Source organism: Bactrocera neohumeralis, chromosome 2 (genome assembly GCF_024586455.1).
Source record: "Bactrocera neohumeralis isolate Rockhampton chromosome 2, APGP_CSIRO_Bneo_wtdbg2-racon-allhic-juicebox.fasta_v2, whole genome shotgun sequence".
Taxonomy (NCBI): Eukaryota; Metazoa; Arthropoda; class Insecta; order Diptera; family Tephritidae; genus Bactrocera; species Bactrocera neohumeralis.
In genome coordinates this window covers 68,397,607-68,415,170 of record NC_065919.1, presented here as the reverse complement: position 1 = coordinate 68,415,170, position 17,564 = coordinate 68,397,607, and the positions used below count along the sequence as shown (strand labels likewise).

General features: G+C 34.7%; 1 protein-coding gene across 4 annotated transcripts in view; it reads left to right on the top strand.

The window, feature by feature from the left end:
- The window catches only part of LOC126752169 (autophagy-related protein 16-1), a 246,266-nt gene extending 232,487 nt beyond the window's left edge, over positions 1 to 13,779 (top strand). The window contains exons 7-11 of one of the 4 annotated variants that reach the window (XR_007665968.1): positions 9,555 to 9,855; positions 9,915 to 9,999; positions 10,073 to 10,216; positions 12,814 to 13,191; positions 13,266 to 13,779. Coding sequence is in view for 3 of the 4 variants with exons in the window: in XM_050462779.1 (XP_050318736.1) it covers positions 9,555 to 9,855; positions 9,915 to 9,999; positions 10,073 to 10,216; positions 12,814 to 12,931 (648 nt within the window). In the remaining variant the exon portion in view is untranslated. Of the gene's footprint in view, positions 1 to 9,554; positions 9,856 to 9,914; positions 10,000 to 10,072; positions 10,217 to 12,813 lie in introns of all 4 variants that reach the window. The other 3 variants (XM_050462779.1, XM_050462801.1, XM_050462793.1) reach the window with 3 other exon arrangements.
- The last annotated feature ends 3,785 nt before the right edge of the window (positions 13,780 to 17,564 follow it).

The window sequence follows — 17,564 nt, the reverse complement described above, 5'->3', positions numbered from 1 at the left end:
AAATAATTTAGCAAACATATTAATAATAATTTAACCATTTTGAAAATTAATTAAAGAAAAAAATTTGTAAAACGCAATTAAAAAATATTATAATTTTAAAATTAAATTAATAAAAATAAGTATTTTTAAAAAATATTATTTTTTAAATGTGTTTTTTATTAAAAAATTGAAAGATCTGACTGACTTCAATTTTGTATATTTTTTGTTTTTTGCTTTAAAGGAACAGTTTTTTAAAAAGTTTTTCTTTTAATAAAATAAAAATAAATACTTTCTTAAATATCTTTGTAAACTAAATTAATTAATCTTATATTTTTTTTAAATAAAAATATGTTTATTAAAAATTAAAAAATTACTGAAATAGAATTACTGAAAAAAAAAATTTGTTTAATTTAAAAAAAAATCGAAAAAATGACATTTTCCTATAAAGAATCATTTTGTATTATTAATATATGTATTTTATATATTTCTGTAAAAAAATATACGATAGATGCCGCTGGAGTCAAGATTTTGTCAAACTATCTTGAGTCTCCTCCTTGAAATTATCTGTAGAGTCAGCTTTGGGTAGCAAATTTAGCATGTATGCAAATTCTTTACGAACTTCATAAAAATGAAAATAATGTAGAAAATCATAAAATTAAAAAAAACTTAGAAAATTAAAAAATTAAAAATAAAATTAAAAAATCAAACAATTAAAAAAAAATTTAAAAAATTAGAAAATTAAAAAAGAAAATAAAAAAATTAAAAAATATAAAAAATATTTAAAAAAAATCCATGCCTTACCATTGTTATAACAATTTTTTCCGCAAATAATAACAAAATTGTTCACATTTGGTCAGGCAACAGAATGAAAAGTATGAAGTTGAGACCTTACTCTAGAAACAAATAGCGCAAAAGTTCTAATTTAAAAAAGTTTTATTAAAAAATATTATAATAATAAAATTGTTTCTTCATTTAAAGGTGCGCGCAGGTTAAATTTTGCTATTTTGCGTCAGCCAAGCGAAACCTGCAATTATTCTTGCTTTCGATGTCTGGCGAACCATAGGCCTATGCTTACATGCATACAGCCGATTACATAAATATAATTAACTTCATTATCAGCATTGTAGATTATACAGCAAAATACTTTCAGCGTGTAATTTTTGATAGGCGCTTCGCATTTCTTTGTAGAATCTAACGTTTTTTGTATAATTTTCACGCTTATTATTTGCGCTTGTGGGTGCTCAACGCACTTGGAGAAGCAACCAAACATAATTGTGTACTTTTTTTTTTAATTTACTGATGCTTGTTGCTGTTATTGTTCGTCGGTTTGGCAGACGCTAAGGAATTTTGTGCCCGCTTAAGCGATTTTCGCGAACTCAAGCCGCTTCTTTGTTCTTTTTTGCTTTCCAAATTTGTCGATTTGTTCTGCAAGGTGCATGATGACTGTTTATATGCGTACTCTAATATATTTATGTCTACATGATTGTATAATTTAAGCATTAAGTGGGCACTGTAGTGTACTGTCACAAATCGGAATTAGCATTAGCATTTTGACCCACAAAGTAATCGACTTTTAATGAAGCTAAATGAAAGCGTTTTTACCGCTATTGTTTTCTGTTTTTTTTTACATTTGGTTGAGACAGTATCTATGTTGAAGATTTTGTGTGAAAAAGTAAAGTTTTTATGCTTTCATTATAATCTTGAAACATGTTGCTAGAGAGTATAATAGTCTTGTTCACCCAACGGTTTAACGTATCACCTGAAACTAATCGAGACAGATATAGTGTTATATATATGTGTATATAAACGATCAGGTTGACGAGACGAGTTGAAATCCAGTCTGTCCGTCCAAGCAAGTACACTTGAGTAAAGAATAAGATATATTGATGAAACTCGGTACACATGTTCCTTGGCAAAAAAGTAAGGCGTTGTTCGTAGGTGAACGTAATGTGACCACTGCCAAGCCCACAAAACGCCATTCACCGAAAACATAATTTGGCACAGTGGTTCACAGTAGCAAGGACCACCTGTGGACTAAAAATTTTTTAAAAGTGGTCGTACCCCCGCCCTCTATTTGGTTTAATGTACATATCTCCTAAACCACTGAAGGTCCAACCACCAAATTTTCCTAGCACAAATATTTTAAGTACCTCTACCGACAGTGTAGAAATGGTTGCAATCGGAAGGTAACTCCACTCACTCACCATATAACGGTACTGTTGAAAACCAATAAAAATGCAATATATCAACAACCAAACACGCCAGAGGCATCAAATTGTACCTCCGAGATGGCATGAGAGGGCTTTATGGGAGCCACTGACACACAAAAAATTGGACGATGGCGTGGCACAGGGCTTGATTGATTGACTTCAACCAAATTCGGTACATAACATTTTTCTAATATCCTTATTTCACAGTGCGAAAGTAGGCGAAATCGGACTACAACCACGCCTACTTCCCATGTAGCACAATTTTAATTTCACTTCATTTTTACACTTTCCGGTACACAAATCAGGATGCAATTAATATAACGGAATAACATTTTGCAGTAATAATTCCCTTGAAGTATGGCAGCTCTTTACCAAAAATTGTCCAAATCCAGCCAAAACTGTTCAAGACCCTAGGTACCGAATATGTGGACCCCAGTATCTATAGTTGACTTTTGACCGCAAATATCGGTCAATGTGTGAGATATATAATTTAAATTAAGGGATAACCTTTTCTTGACAATGTTATGTCTGTGTATCAAGAATCGGTTAAATACTTCGCGGAACCACCATAAACCTAATATGAACACTTTTGAGCTTACAGTTGACTTTATGCTGGATATATCGGCCAATATTTGAGTTATCTCAATGAAAATTACAAAACATGTTTTACTTTGTTTTTTTTTTTTTTTGTTGCTAAAAACAAATACAATCGTGCGAAAACTATTCCTAACCCCCATATAACTAATATCTGAATTTCGGATCATCCGGCTGACATATGATTGGTGATTCTATATGAAGTAGTGAAACCCGGGGAACATTTTTAGTGTGCGGCATAATATGTGATCTTGGTAAAAATAGATAAAATCGATCGATACTGCACCAACTCCTATACATATACTACATATGCATGTATGGTATAATGATTTTTGGTTTTCTAACAAAACTTATGCTGAATATGTCGGTAGGAACTTGAACTTTTATAACTCGAACTCTGGAATTGGCAATAGAAGTAATTTTTCGTTCCGTAACTCACAGTATCTCTCTCTCGAAGTTTCCTATTTAAAATTCTTTTATTGATTTTCTCTTCGCTTTACTTAATTTTTTTAATGGCACTCAAGGTAACTCAATATAAACTAGGAATTGGATAATACTATATTCTGATTCAAGGTTCCCAGAGAAGACATATTTTCTCTACTATATCTCTTCTTAAATATTTAATTTTGATTTCTATGCATTATGCATATCATTTCTTTGCATTTTTGTTATAAATGTCAGGAAAAAGGGTTAAAAGCGTTCTCCACTGACCTCACTTTAAAATTATTTTAACCTCCACACGCAGCCATATGCAGCAACACATGTAGGTTAAATGTAATGCGAGCCATTCGCACTCAATTCGCTGAACTTATTGGCTTCTTTAGGCAAACATTTGCATAAATTCAGCTTATCAATGCCGCCAACAACACTTAAAGCACACATACACCCATTTGTATGTGCAACAAGACTTTGGCAATTGCAAAGTGACACTAAATATAATCAACGAATTAGTTTTGCCTTTTGGTGTGCTGGAATGCGGGCTTTTAGGAGGCGGATATGGCAGCATTAAATTCCAAGCGGACACATTACAAGTACAGTTAAACGAAGTTACATGCGGAAATCGGGTCACTCACTTGAGCGGCAAACACAGCGACGACGCGTGCATTACAACGCTTGAAACTAAGTAGCAGCGCGTGAGGGGCGCGAGTGGTGAGTGGCATGCCACAGCGGTATCGGCGAAAGGCGCTGGTATCGGCATAATATTTCTAAGCGGCGAGGAAAGCTAAATGTGTGCTGCTGTACTTGTATTTGTGTGTGTGAGCTTATATAAATATATACATATGTACTTGTATGTGTGTGTCTGTGGTTGCTTGGGATCAATTTTCTCCATTTAATTTATGTGCAGTGTAAATTTTATTGCGCAGCCTTTAGGGCAACAACAGAATGTTGCAAAAAAATAATAGCAAACAGTAAAGTGCAAATGTTAACAGATCAGCATACATTACTATGCTTGTTGTTGTTGTTGTGCGGTGGGAGTGCACCACCGCGAGTCTGCTTGTGTGTGTGGCAACATAAGGAAGAAATAAATTGCTTATCCGCCAGCAACAATGCGCCTGCTAATAGCAATGACACTACGAACAGCGAAAGCGCTGCAACAGCAACAACAACAAACCACAACAATACCAACAACAACATATGTACACCGCCACAGCAATGGCACTCAACCGGCAATTGGTAGCAGGAAGTGACAGCCAGTCAAGCCGAATGTGAGTTGTGGGCAGTCGGCGCGTCCGGCGCTCGCCGCGGCATACGCACTCGTGTGGCAGCCGCAGCTGCCTGTGGCCGCGGGCAGGACTTTTACGGCCGCTAAAGTTAACTGCATATTCTGCTGGTTTTATTGCGGTTCCTTGAGTCGCTGCTGCCGCCGCCTCAACTGTTGCTCCCGTTTAATTTGCGTGTTTAAGCTTAAATGATTTGCTGAAATTTATGAGCGCCCATTTGAATGCCATTGCAGTTGGCGCAGTTGCAGTTTAAGTCAAACATTTGACAGCAAACTTAAATGGCAAACAAGCGGAAAGCTAATGCCGACTTAAATATTAGCGCACAGAAGGCGGTGCAAAGAACTCAACCGCATGTTTGCTGGCATTTACAGTTAATAGAGTTTGTGTGCGCATAGAAGTTGCAAGAAATTCAAAGCAGACGCACTCGATTGTGGCTTATTTGCATGGAACTCATACTGAAACAATAATTTTTATGCTCTAACTCGTCTAAACAAAGCTTCTCCTCTGGCTTTTACTGCCTTTGTGGGAGGTTTACAAAATAATTAGAAATACCTCGTGGCTTAAATAGTCTCGGCACCATTGCTCTGAGCTTTCTTGTGCAGTTTGAGTTGAAATAAAAAATCGAGAAGTGTCTGATAATAATAAAAAATACTTGTGTTACTTGCGTACAGGACCAAAAATGCTTAAACGATTGCTTTTGCAATGAAAACATACTACAAAAGTCAACTAGTTCCCAACCACTTCATTAGGAGTCAATGCTGACTTGAATGTTTGTTTCATTTATCAAGCCCATTACCAGCCAAAAGTATATTTCAATAAAAAAAAAAACACTTTAAAGACCAAATTTTTGTCGGAATCGGGAGAGATATTTAAATATCTACTTAACGGAAACTCAAAAGCTCCGATTGTTTTATTTACCAAAAGATTCAAAATACCTGAGGCGTCACTGCCGCAAATGGGTAGCAAATGCCTTGATTGCCCTATACTGATACAGAGGAACCATTGGCAAAAGGTGGAGTTTCTCTCCGAAAGTGGCAATCTGGCTCTACGGCACTATAGTCAAGCCCATTATATTCTATGGAGTCTTTGTGTGCTTGAGAACGGTAGAAGAGATCAGGAAAGGTTTACGGTCGTGAAAGTTGCTATCAGACACAGAGAATCTGTGTTCCTAAATGAACACACGTCTGAACACTCGGAATTCTTCACACGCTTTGACTTTATAGCGGATCTCTTGGAACCTACAGTCGTCAAATCGAACGCTGGCGGTTCTTTCCCTAACCACATACCGGCGACGGAGTTGTAGGTGGAGTGCAGCCATTGGAGGAGAGGGACAATGAGCTTCTTTTGGATGTGTTAAAGGAAGGTTGGTGAAGGGCTTTACTGTCAGAAGCTCACTATCAGCTCCAGTTTAAGTCTACCTGACCGAGCCGTTTCCAAGCCTGTTGCAGTCATTAAGGTAGCGGTAAACCTGTTGCTCCGCAGTGCAGCCTCATTCAGATAAGAGACCATGTACTCAGTTAGTAGGGCGGTGATACTAGAGTTGAACTCATAAAAAGTGCGTTCAGGGCTGGTTAAGTAATGCCTAACCTCGTCATCAATGGCACCGAGTTACTGTGTAATAAGACTTGTATGGCTGTAAGCCACAATGGAATAACAGATAACTGTAAAGCAGATGAGCTAGCAAGGAAAGGTACTCTAGCCCTGATATTAGTAGAATGAGAGACGGTTGGTACTCGCGCCTTCTCGTGTGTTCTACTACTTGTTAGCTGGGATGCAGCTAGGGAGCTTAGACAAGGCTGCGTTCGTGCGCTGTCGCAAGATCCCTTTGGCCCAAAACCGATTGCAAGAGATGTAGTGATGTAGTGTTTGCCCTCAGTAAAGCTAACTTCTACCGAGTTGTGAAGGTTTAAACAGGCATCCATTGCCCTATAAGCTTCCATGCCACCATGAGGTTGGGAATCCTACCGGACGCCAGCTTCAGTAGCTGTATGGATGAGGACGAGATGGAAACGTCCCAACTCTTCCTTCGTTAGTCTCCCGCGTTTAGGAGCACAACAGGAGAACGCTCGTAAGCGCTTACCTTCAGACATTCCACCGAACGGGTGGGAATGAAAAATAAACGCCTGTACCAATTTTTATTGACCACTAAGCGCTTTGCAAACTTATAAGATATTAGGTCTACTTTTCTATAGCCTCACAGCGGACTACATATAGCAGTCCAGGTGTGATCTCTGTATCAGTCTTCAAACCTTACCTAACCTTGCCTACGTATGAATGTCTATGCTACCCGGAATATGATCAACACGTCTGTCGGATCACTGTGTATACATATTATATATATTATATACCTCTGAAAATAATTTGAATTTTGAAAAACCTTCGTGTAATCCCTTTCGGAACTGGAATACTCGCTTGAACACGTTTTAGCTCGATTTCCGGCAAAGCTATCGAAACAAATTGAATGGCAAAGTTATGTAAAATGATCTATCGTTTCCAGTGGGTTTATTTTCTTTTCATTTTCTTAAATTATCTAGCCTGGTCTAAAAGAACTGATGAAAAGTTTCCTTTACGAGCGCAAACCTGACAGTTTTTTATATTTTTTTTTTTGGCCGCAAACACATGAACGCTTGGCGGCAAGTTCGTGAGAACAATGACTATAAACAAATTAAAAAATAAAATATAATTCAAAGCTAAAAAAGCAAAAAAATAATAAAAAAAAAATAAAAAGAACAAAGAAGTTGCACCGTAAAACTTGTGTGAATTAAAAGCATAAATAAATAAAAATATATGAAAGAGACAGATGTGAGTCAGCAGTGGGACTGCCACAAACTTTTACACTTGCGCACTCACACGCACACACACACACATAAAAGATAAATGAACTGCTTAGATTTTATATCCACTACTTCTTTCTTTAGCCTTACTTGCGTGCGACGCTCCTTTCAGCTCCTTTCCAGAAGTTCATTTGAGCCGAGTTTATGGCGTTGACTTCCGTTTGCTGCACCAGCCATACAAAAACAATAACAAAGCAAGCAACACCAGCAAAACAGAAGCAATTTCAAGTAGTCCATGTACATTAATAATTGTCTCTCGTACAGACGAGCATACAAGCCGAGCTTGTGGCCTGTTATTACATAAGCTTTTGTGAGAATTTGTTTATTATTTTCTTAACTTTTCTGCTTTTATATTTCTTTTCACTATGTTTTTATTATTTTTGTTTGGTACGTGTAAATATACCACTCGCTTTTTTCTTGATAAGTCTGCCTGTCGCGCAGCTTCCTATCGAGACGCACCTAGGGGGACGGCGGCACTCTGGGCGAGCTAATGAGTCTCGTTAAAAAACTTTATTGTCTGAGGAAAACGCGCAATTACTCGTAAAATGCAAACAACATTTTTAATTGCAACACCTGCCATAAAACGCAATGAACTCGGTTGAGCGAACGTCGACGCACCCATGCGCGCTTACGTAATTTGTTGCTTGTTAGATAACACATGACGCGTTGATGCTCAGTGGGCTATCTCGGCATCATATTTAGACCGTTTTTGTTGTCATAGCGGTGCATATAGAATGGAACAAGAACAGATATTTAAAATTGAACAAAACCAAATTTTTAATAATTAACATTAGTATAAAGGAAGTATTTCTTACCGTTGGAAATTGGTTCAAGGCATTTACGTGTCTGATTCAGAAATACGCTGACCATATAGGTCAGAGGAAGTATATCGGCCTCTGTACGAATTTCAAGCTGATAGTAAACCTTTTAAAAGATTGGTTGAACTTCGATTCGGACCTCTGAGTACATGGGTGATATATGACAGGTTAGGTCGAGCTTTAGTGTTGATCCAAAATCGATGGATTTCACTTGGACAGATATTCATCCTATGTGTTACCCATAAACTCCTAAAAGTCAGTCTGGCAAAAACCGGAAAATTGAGAAGCAAGTGGCACGATGATTCCACCTCTACTTCATGTATGCGGCCTTGACCAGAGCCTCCGACATTGAACAGTGTCTGGTAAGAACCCTGGTTCACTCTGGGCCAGAAAGATCTCGCAGTCGCACAAGTTCCGATTGTTGAACAACGCTTGCTGAGGTTCATGGGAGCATCGTCAGAACGTAAGAGGAAAACCGACCTATACAAGTCTAATATGGATGAAGCTTGAAGCTATCGTTAATGAAGTCATGCAGCTCTTGACTAGTTTTGAGCGTTTATTCAGCGAGTTCAAAAGACAGTCAAAGACACTGCGGTCTTTGTATTCTCTTGTATCACTTGCTATTGTTGTTACATGTAACAGCAGAAACCTTTTATAGATTGCTGCAGAGTTGTCAGACTTCTTCGGATATAAAACCAGATTCGATTGTTTAGCAATAGATAAGTCCTCAGTGTTAGATCCGCTTTCCAGCTTTCACTCTTTGACTTTTCTCAATGTTAAGAAATAAGACTTTCAAGAAGTTAGTAGACTTCGTTTAATCAGAGTTGAGTAGCTCATCGTCAATAAGTTGTAGACGAATTTTCTACTCAGTTCATAGATTCATACTCCAGCGAAGGATCTTCTTTAGCAACCCAAAGAGAGACTTGCATCCCTGAAAAGCATTTCCATAATATTCGTCAGCCATTCGAAACTCGCTTATATTTTCCACAGCTCTGTGGAATAACATCAACGTACTCCCCACAAAAGATATGACAATATGAGCTTTGTGTCCAGGAATGTTGTATAAAGAATTGTGTTTTGCTTCTTATAGAGCCTTAATATTCATCAGACGGTTTTCCAGTTTCGCAGATAAGATTTGATAATAAGAAATTATTATTTTTTAACTGGGATCTCAAAGTTCCGTTTTGGAAAGAAGGTCTGCCGTTCCACGTGAATCTCCGAACATCTGGCTATCGCTCAATACATTATTCAGGTTGATTCCGTATCATATCTATATTTTAGACATTAATGATATGCGGACCTCAATGTATTATTCTATTCTACACTCTCTCTATTATATTAACATTAGTATATATATTTTTCCATACTCAAAACTCAACTTTTGTTATCTCCTTCCAGCATACGCTCACCGGTCACAGCGGCAAAGTGATGGCCGCCAAGTATCTGCATGAGCCCGTCAAAGTGGTGACCGGCAGTCATGATCGTACGCTGAAGATTTGGGATCTGCGCAGCATAGCGTGCATCGAGACGAAATTCGCCGGCTCCAGTTGCAACGATCTGGTGACCACCGACAGTCTCGGCTCGACGATCATCAGCGGTCACTATGACAAGAAGCTGCGCTTCTGGGACATCAGAACGGAGAAGCAGGCGGACGATATACTGTTGCCAGCGAAGATTACATCGATTGACATGTCAAAGGGTAATATTATTTATATAATATATTTAAGTGTTATTATTATTGTTGTTATTACCTTTCAGATGGCTATTACCTAATATGTTCCATTAGAGATGATACAATAAAACTACTAGATTTACGCAAAAATCAAATAATCGGATCGTTTTCGTGAGTTCCATGAGATATACTCTGAAAAGTGGAACCTTTTCATTTAATATATTTTTGTTTTTGTTTTTTGTAGTCATGAAAATTTCAAACTCAGCTGTGATTGGGCGCGAGCCTCATTCAATACGTGCGGTTCGAAGGTGGCCTGCGGGTCGGCCGATGGTTTAGTTTATATTTGGAATGTCATGGGCGAATTGGAGGCGACGCTCAAGGGTCACACGTAAGTTTTTCACTTTGGTTTTTATTTATTTTTTAAATGATTTGGTATGTGGGTGCATGGCTGCCTTGTTTTTAACAGCTGATTTCATGAGCATTTGTAACTTCATATAATTTATATACAAGTATATGCCTACATTATATATATAAATACCTACCATTTTACACTGAGATAGCCTGAGAGTGCTTTACGAGAAACAGGATAAAATTAGACGACGCACGTGGCACCGGCCACTTTTTGGTGAAATTACATATCTCGAGCGCCCAATTTGAAACGGATTTAGTATGTGCTATTATTCTCACAATCCTATGCCAAGGAGCTACAATTAGGCCTACTTTCCATAAAGCACAATTTCAAATTCCACTTCTTTCTGTCACATTCCAGTAAACAAATCAGGAAGCAGTTAATGTAACGGAATAAAACTTTGCACGAAAAATGCCCTTGAAGTATGCCACCTTACGACCAAAAATTGTGCTAATCCAACTTAAACTGTTCAAGAACCTTTGTACGAATATTTGGACCCCAGTACCTATACTTGACTTTTTACCTCAAATATTCGTCAATGTTTGAGAAATGCATTGTGACAAAAAAATATCCGAAAATTGTAAACAAAACACAAAATATTTGATTATTCATCAATATTTATTTTGTCGCCTTCAAAGTAGTCCCCACCAGATGTAATACAGTTATGCCAGCGACTTTTCCTGTCCTCGAAACATTTTTCATAAGAACAATTTCGGTTTGGGGAGTAAGAAAAAATCACACGGAGCCAAATCTGGTGAATACGGTGGTTGATCGCTGGTATTCATTGCGTTTTTGGTTTTAAATTTGGTCACAATCGTGGCTCGATGCGATGGTGCATTATCATCGTGTAAAATGCATGAATTGTTTTCCCACAATTGCAGCCGTTTTCGACGAATGTTCTCAAGCAAACCCCTCAATAGGGTGAAATAGAACTCCTTATTCACCGTCTGCGCACGAATATCGAAAACACAAGGAAATCCCCTTAATTTTTCGGCGGCTTTGGGTTTGGCTTTGGGCTTTTTTTTTGGTTTCGGCTCGTTTTTTCCCTCCATTCCGATGATTATTGACTTGTTTGCATGTCAAACTAATAAACCCATGCCTCATTGGCATATAATGCTCTCGATGAATGTGGGATAGGAATTCGCACCATCAACCATGTGCAAAGAAACTTGTTAATCTTTTCTCTCTTTTTGAAAAAAATCAGCTTTATCGGGATGGTCGAGTAAGAAAGTGTTTCATACCCAAAATATCGACCAAAATCTTTCGTGCTCTCTTGCCATCTCTCTTACACTTGCCGGGCGATTTTCAAGCACCTCATCCTTTCCTTTTTTAATATTTTTATCAGTTGAAGAGGTCGAATGTCGTCCAGAACGAGGCATGTCTTCAATGAAGGCTTTAATTGAATCACCGTGAGACTTTTCCAACATTCTTAACGATTAAAGAGCCGAATATCTCAAGAAGTATTAATGATAGCGATTTTGACCTCGGACCTTTTTTATAGCAAATAAAATTTCCTACAAATTTGTCATGTACATTTTTTCTATAGCTCTTGTCATTTACGAGATATATACAAAAAAATGCGAAATTCTTGGAAAAATTGGGTTTAGATCCCCGTAGTACCTCGCCGGTGTGAGTTACGACTTTGTTGCACTGGGCACTTTTGTAGAGTGAAGAATTCTGAGAAATATGCGTCTAAAGTCAAAGTGTTGCCATAAAATACCTCTGATCTGTAGGAATTTAGAGATAAAAACTCACGATTGTGGTGTATTTTCTATGGAAAATTTTTATAGGCCTTGGTCCAGTTCTTAATGTTAATATTAAGGGCTAAAATTTTCAGGGATTTTTTTTAGGATATTTCCAAGGAAATTTCGTGACACGACTGACAAAAATTAATAGCTCAACTAAAAAAAACACCCTAATGTATATATTTTATATTATCTCCAACATTTCCATCTGGGTGTTACCAACTTCGCAGAAAGTTAATATACTTTTTGATAAAGTTTTTTGTATACCAGAAGGTGTTAGCCTCTCAAAATAGTATAGCTCCCGAACCAATCTTTCAACATTTTTTTTGAAGGTTAGGTCTTACTACGACATATATAGATTTTCAGTAATGTCGTAATACTCAATTGTTGTTGATAATTTTTGCTTTTAATAAAGGACTAGAAACCGAATACTTCTCTGCCTAAACTTGAACAAGTGTAATACCCAAAAATTTTTGCTAGTTCGTTCAATATTTTTTAATTCCTTTTTCAAACTTCCTGCTGGATATCTTTACTAACCACTACTCATTCAAATAACTTTTTACTAAAACTCCTTTTTATACTTACACTTTTACCTTTTGTCAAGTTCCTGAAATTTGCACATTTTATTTTATATTTCTGGATAAATGTTTTCATTATCTTTTTTTATTTTTATTTTTCGCACATATAATCGCGCATATTAACACACCTAATTTGGCATTTGCACCACACATACAATTTTTTGTTGCTTTTTTTTGCATTGCTATTTTTGTTTTTCTTTTCTCTTCCCTTTGTTGTGCTGGGTTTTAATCACTTCGCCCGAACACTTAACAGTTATGGTTCCGGTTTCTTTCACAGCTCGGCGGTGAACGCGGTCAGTTGGTGCCCCAACAGCAATGCGCTGGCCTCCGTGGGTAAAGGCAAACGCTGCATCATTTACACCGAATCGTAGCCGCGAAGCGAGCGGCAATGACAGCCGACGAGGCGACAACAGCAACAACAGCGAACACAGCGGCGCGGGGCGGGCAACATGGCTAAGTGGCAGCTATTGTTTGGCAGCGGTTGCAAGTGGAAGCAACCCTGCAAGCAAGGCGCAATTTACATTGTAACAACAACAACAAGAACAACAACTACAAGGTGTGAAAGTTTCGGTGCGAGTGCGTGGGCGTTCAGCAGTTGGCGTTAGGGGGGTGAAGCATGTAACTCAAGAAAGTAATTGTGTATTTTGCAATGTTGCAAGTAGTTTTTTTATATATGTTTTAATTATAAGTAATATTTGCTTGCAGCGCAAGGTGGCAGTATAGAAAATTGTTGTTGTGCAGCAGCAGCAAACCTAAAGTCAATGTTTAGCAATTATAACAACAAAAATGGCAAATAGTCACGTAGTTACAAGTAAAGTGCGCTGAATTTATAAAAACGACAAATATAAAAAAAAAAGTTTTGTATTTGTAAAAATTAATTGTTAACTATAATAAGCAATTCTTTCGGTATATGTATATTTGCAATAATTTTTGTAAAACATGTTGATAAATTTTAATAATGTATTAGAAATTGCCTGGAGCAAATTACCTTATTGAGGACATAAAACTTGATTATTTGGACTTTTATAAAATTTATAAAAATATTACGACTGCTGGTTGACAGCTAAAATTATGTATATTTTTTTATTAATAATTTAATTTACTTAAGAATTTATTAAAAACTTAATTTAGTTTTGGCTAGTGAGTCACACGCCTAAAAGTATATTTTCCACAAAAAAATATTTTTTTTTTAATAAAAATTAATTAATTAATTACAAAATTTAATTTAAAAGCAAAAATTAATTAAAAAAGCAAACAATTACTTATTTAATTACAAAAGTGAATTAAAATTAAAAATTATTTAATTACAAAAATTAATTAAGTAATTAAGTCTAATTATGTAATTAATTTTTGTGTTCATAAGGACACAATAATAGGCAAAACAATATATATGATTAGAAACACAAATAAGTTAAAATGCTTTATTTTTTTAAATTAATTAAAAAGAAGTAAAGCAAAAATACTGATAAAACCGCAGTTATATTTTTGGCAATCAAATTGAAACGTTTGCGAAATTATGAAACGAATTTTTAATGTAACATTTGATGTAAGATATGTATAATATTTTTGCGTCTAAAAGTATGATAAAAAAAATTTACTACAACAACAATTAAAATTTAATTTGACTAAAGAAATTTTTATTTTATTTTATTATATTTTTTTATAAGGACAAACATTAAGTAAAAAAAATTTATTAAAAAAAATAAGCGTAACGTATTTTTTAATTAATAAAAAAAAGAAGGATGAGAAGAATTATGAAAAGAAATCTACAATTATGTTATTTTTATCTACAGCGATTTTTTTTTAATATCAAACTAATATTTTATTTTATAGACATAATTTTTATTATTACTAGTAGGTCACGCCTAAAAGCATGTAAAAAATGTATACAAATATATTTTAATTATTTGATTACAGCATTGGCAACTATAATTGTTTATGAAGACAAGACTAAAAGAAAAAATATTTTTTAGCCAAAATTTTATTATTTAAAATTTGTTTGGTTAATTTGAAAATTACGAAATAGTAATGAAAATTATATATTGTGATTGATAAAATTTTTTGGGTAACAAAACAAATGTTTATGAAATTTATTTAAACATTTTTTTTCATAAAATTTAAGTTTCCCACTTTTTTTCAATGATAAAATAAATTAAAATTTTTTTACTACAAAAATTATAAATGTAATTGTTGTCAACTACAAAATTTATAATTAAAATTGTTTTTAAATGCACAACAGGAAGAATTATAATATCTTACCCTTTAAAAAAAATAAAAATAAAATTCATAAATTTTTTTTATTATAAAATTTAACTTTTTTGAATGTTTTTTTTTTTTTTTTTAAATAAATAAATTGCATCTTTTTATTACAAATATTATAATTATAATTGTTTCCAACTACACAATAATAGAAAAAATATTTTTTTGCCCTTAAAAAAATTAAAATTCATTATTTTTTTAATATTTTATTAAAAAATTTAATTTTTTAGATTTTTTTTTGATAAAATGAAACAAATTCAAATTTTTTTACTAAAAAAATTATAATTATAATTTAACCAAATTTTTGTAGAATTTAGTTTTTCTTAAATTTAACTTTTTCGGTATTTTTTTATAAAAAAAAATAAATTAAATTTTTTAACAAACAATCAAAAAAATAATTTCTTGTCCTTAAAATAAAAAAAATTAGAATTCATTATTTTTTTAATTTTTTATTATAAAATTTAACATTTTCGAATTTTTTTTTTTTGATATAAATAAATAAATTGAAACTTTTTGCAACAAAAATTATAATTATAAATGTTTTTAACTAAACAACAGTAAGAAAACTGATGTAATTAAAATTTATTATTTTTTTTTTTATTTTTTTTGAAAAATTTAACTTAAAAATTTTTTTTTTGATAAAAATATAAGTAAATTAAAACTTTTTTACCACAAAAATTATATTTTTAATTATAATTATCCAAAAAAAGCTATAATTAAAATTTATTAATTTTGTTTGCTCTTCCAGCAGTTTTTAATACAATAAAATGTATATGTTTTCAATTACTTCAAATATTATAAATAAATAGAAAAAAATTATGAAAAAAAAAACGACAGTGCTGATAAAATATTTTTCGCTACCCACAAAGTTACTTTCCTTCAAGGACTATGCTCGTTTCGCAGGCATACAAAAGAAACAAATGAAAGTGCATACAGTTATACTACTGAAATACAGTTATACTACTAAAACATATGCATACAAATATATTTGCATAAGCAAATGCATATGAAGAAAGCTTTTTAAGGTAAATTGTTAATGAAAGGCGAGCGCAAAGCCGTGATTATGTAAGCATCACCTTTATCTACTCTTTTCAATTATTATTGTATTTTTTTTTTACACACACATACACACATACATACATGCACTGGCGATGTATGCTAATTATAAGCTAATATTTTACGCATAAAGTTAATTGCTTTTGATTACCTATAAATTTAAATATACATACATACATACATACATACACCTAAATATGTAAAATTAAATAAATGAATTTGTAAATGCTTGTAATCGTAAAAGTCAGTTTGTAAGCTCGAAATTATAAGTTTTTGTAATACATACATAGATATACACATATATTTCATGAAAATATTTTTATTTGCCATTTTGTAAGAGCCATTTCAGGGTTAAGCACTACTTGATTACAATAATAAATAATTATACATGCTAAATGTGTGGCAAAATATGGCAACTCCTGTCTCTTTCATTTATTTTGTTGCAGATGTCTGGAAAGGTTAACTCTTTAATTTGAAGAGATACCGTTCAGAAATGTGGCATGGGATGCTGTAATGTAATCTTCGCAGAAATTGTTCTGATCGAACGAGAGACTGTGCTTTCACCGTTATTTAATAAAAAATTTTATAATGGGTTGTCAAAAAAGTCTTGCGGTATTTTTATTGAATTTTTTTTTTTTTATTGAAATTGAAATGAATTTTTGATGACTCTTGCCCAGCTCTTGACCGATGCTACGGCTGCTACTGTGCCGGTCTCTTTCGACCAATTCAGCGATTTTATCGCAATTTTCGACGACAGGCCTTCCGGAGCGTGGCGCATCTTCGACCACCTCTACACCAGAACGAAAACGTTCTTGACGACCTAATATAATGGGGTTTTCAATAGGGACCCATAGGGACAACAAACGACGCCACATTTTTTTCCGCTCTTTTGACATTTCTCCTCAGCAAGATATGCCATTTCATGATATAAAAATATGTGATCCAATAACAAGTCAAAATTATTAAAAATTTCTGCCAAAATTCGGTCAGATCAACAACTGAGTATCTAGTCGAACAATTGGAATACACAGGGACAGTACAGTATGTTCCCGTGCCAGTGAGATAAAGAAGTCCCCAGTGTCGAGAATATTGCTGCCGCTAGCCCATCGATTGAGGAAGACTCAAATCAATCTCTCACACGTCGCTCTAAAGCGTTGAACATCTCTGTCACGTCGTTGTGGCGAATTTTGCGAAAAGATCTTGGCCAACATCTTGAAAAGATCAAATTGACGCAAGAAGTGAAGCCGCTTGAACACCATCGAATATTGAAACATTGAAACCGTCGTATGTTCGTGAATTGGGCTGAGCAATAAATTGAAAATAATCCGGATTTTCATCGAAAAATCATCTTCAGCGATGAGGCTTATTTCTGGCTGAATGGCTTCGTCAATAAGCGAAATACGCGTTATTGGTCAGGCAGCAATCTACATGTACCCGTGAGTCACCATTGAATCCCAAAAAAATTACGGTTTGGTGCAGTTTATGGGCCGTACTTCTTCCGAGATGATTAAGACCAGCACGTTACTTTGAATGGGAATCGCTACCGCTATAGACTTGGACTACATGTGGTTCCACCATGACGGTGCCACAAGCCACACAGGGAATGTCACAACATCCGGTGTGTTTAACGTGGGTACTTGCTGACGACAGCCTTACTCCACGGCGCTCAAAAGCACAGCGGATCAAAGT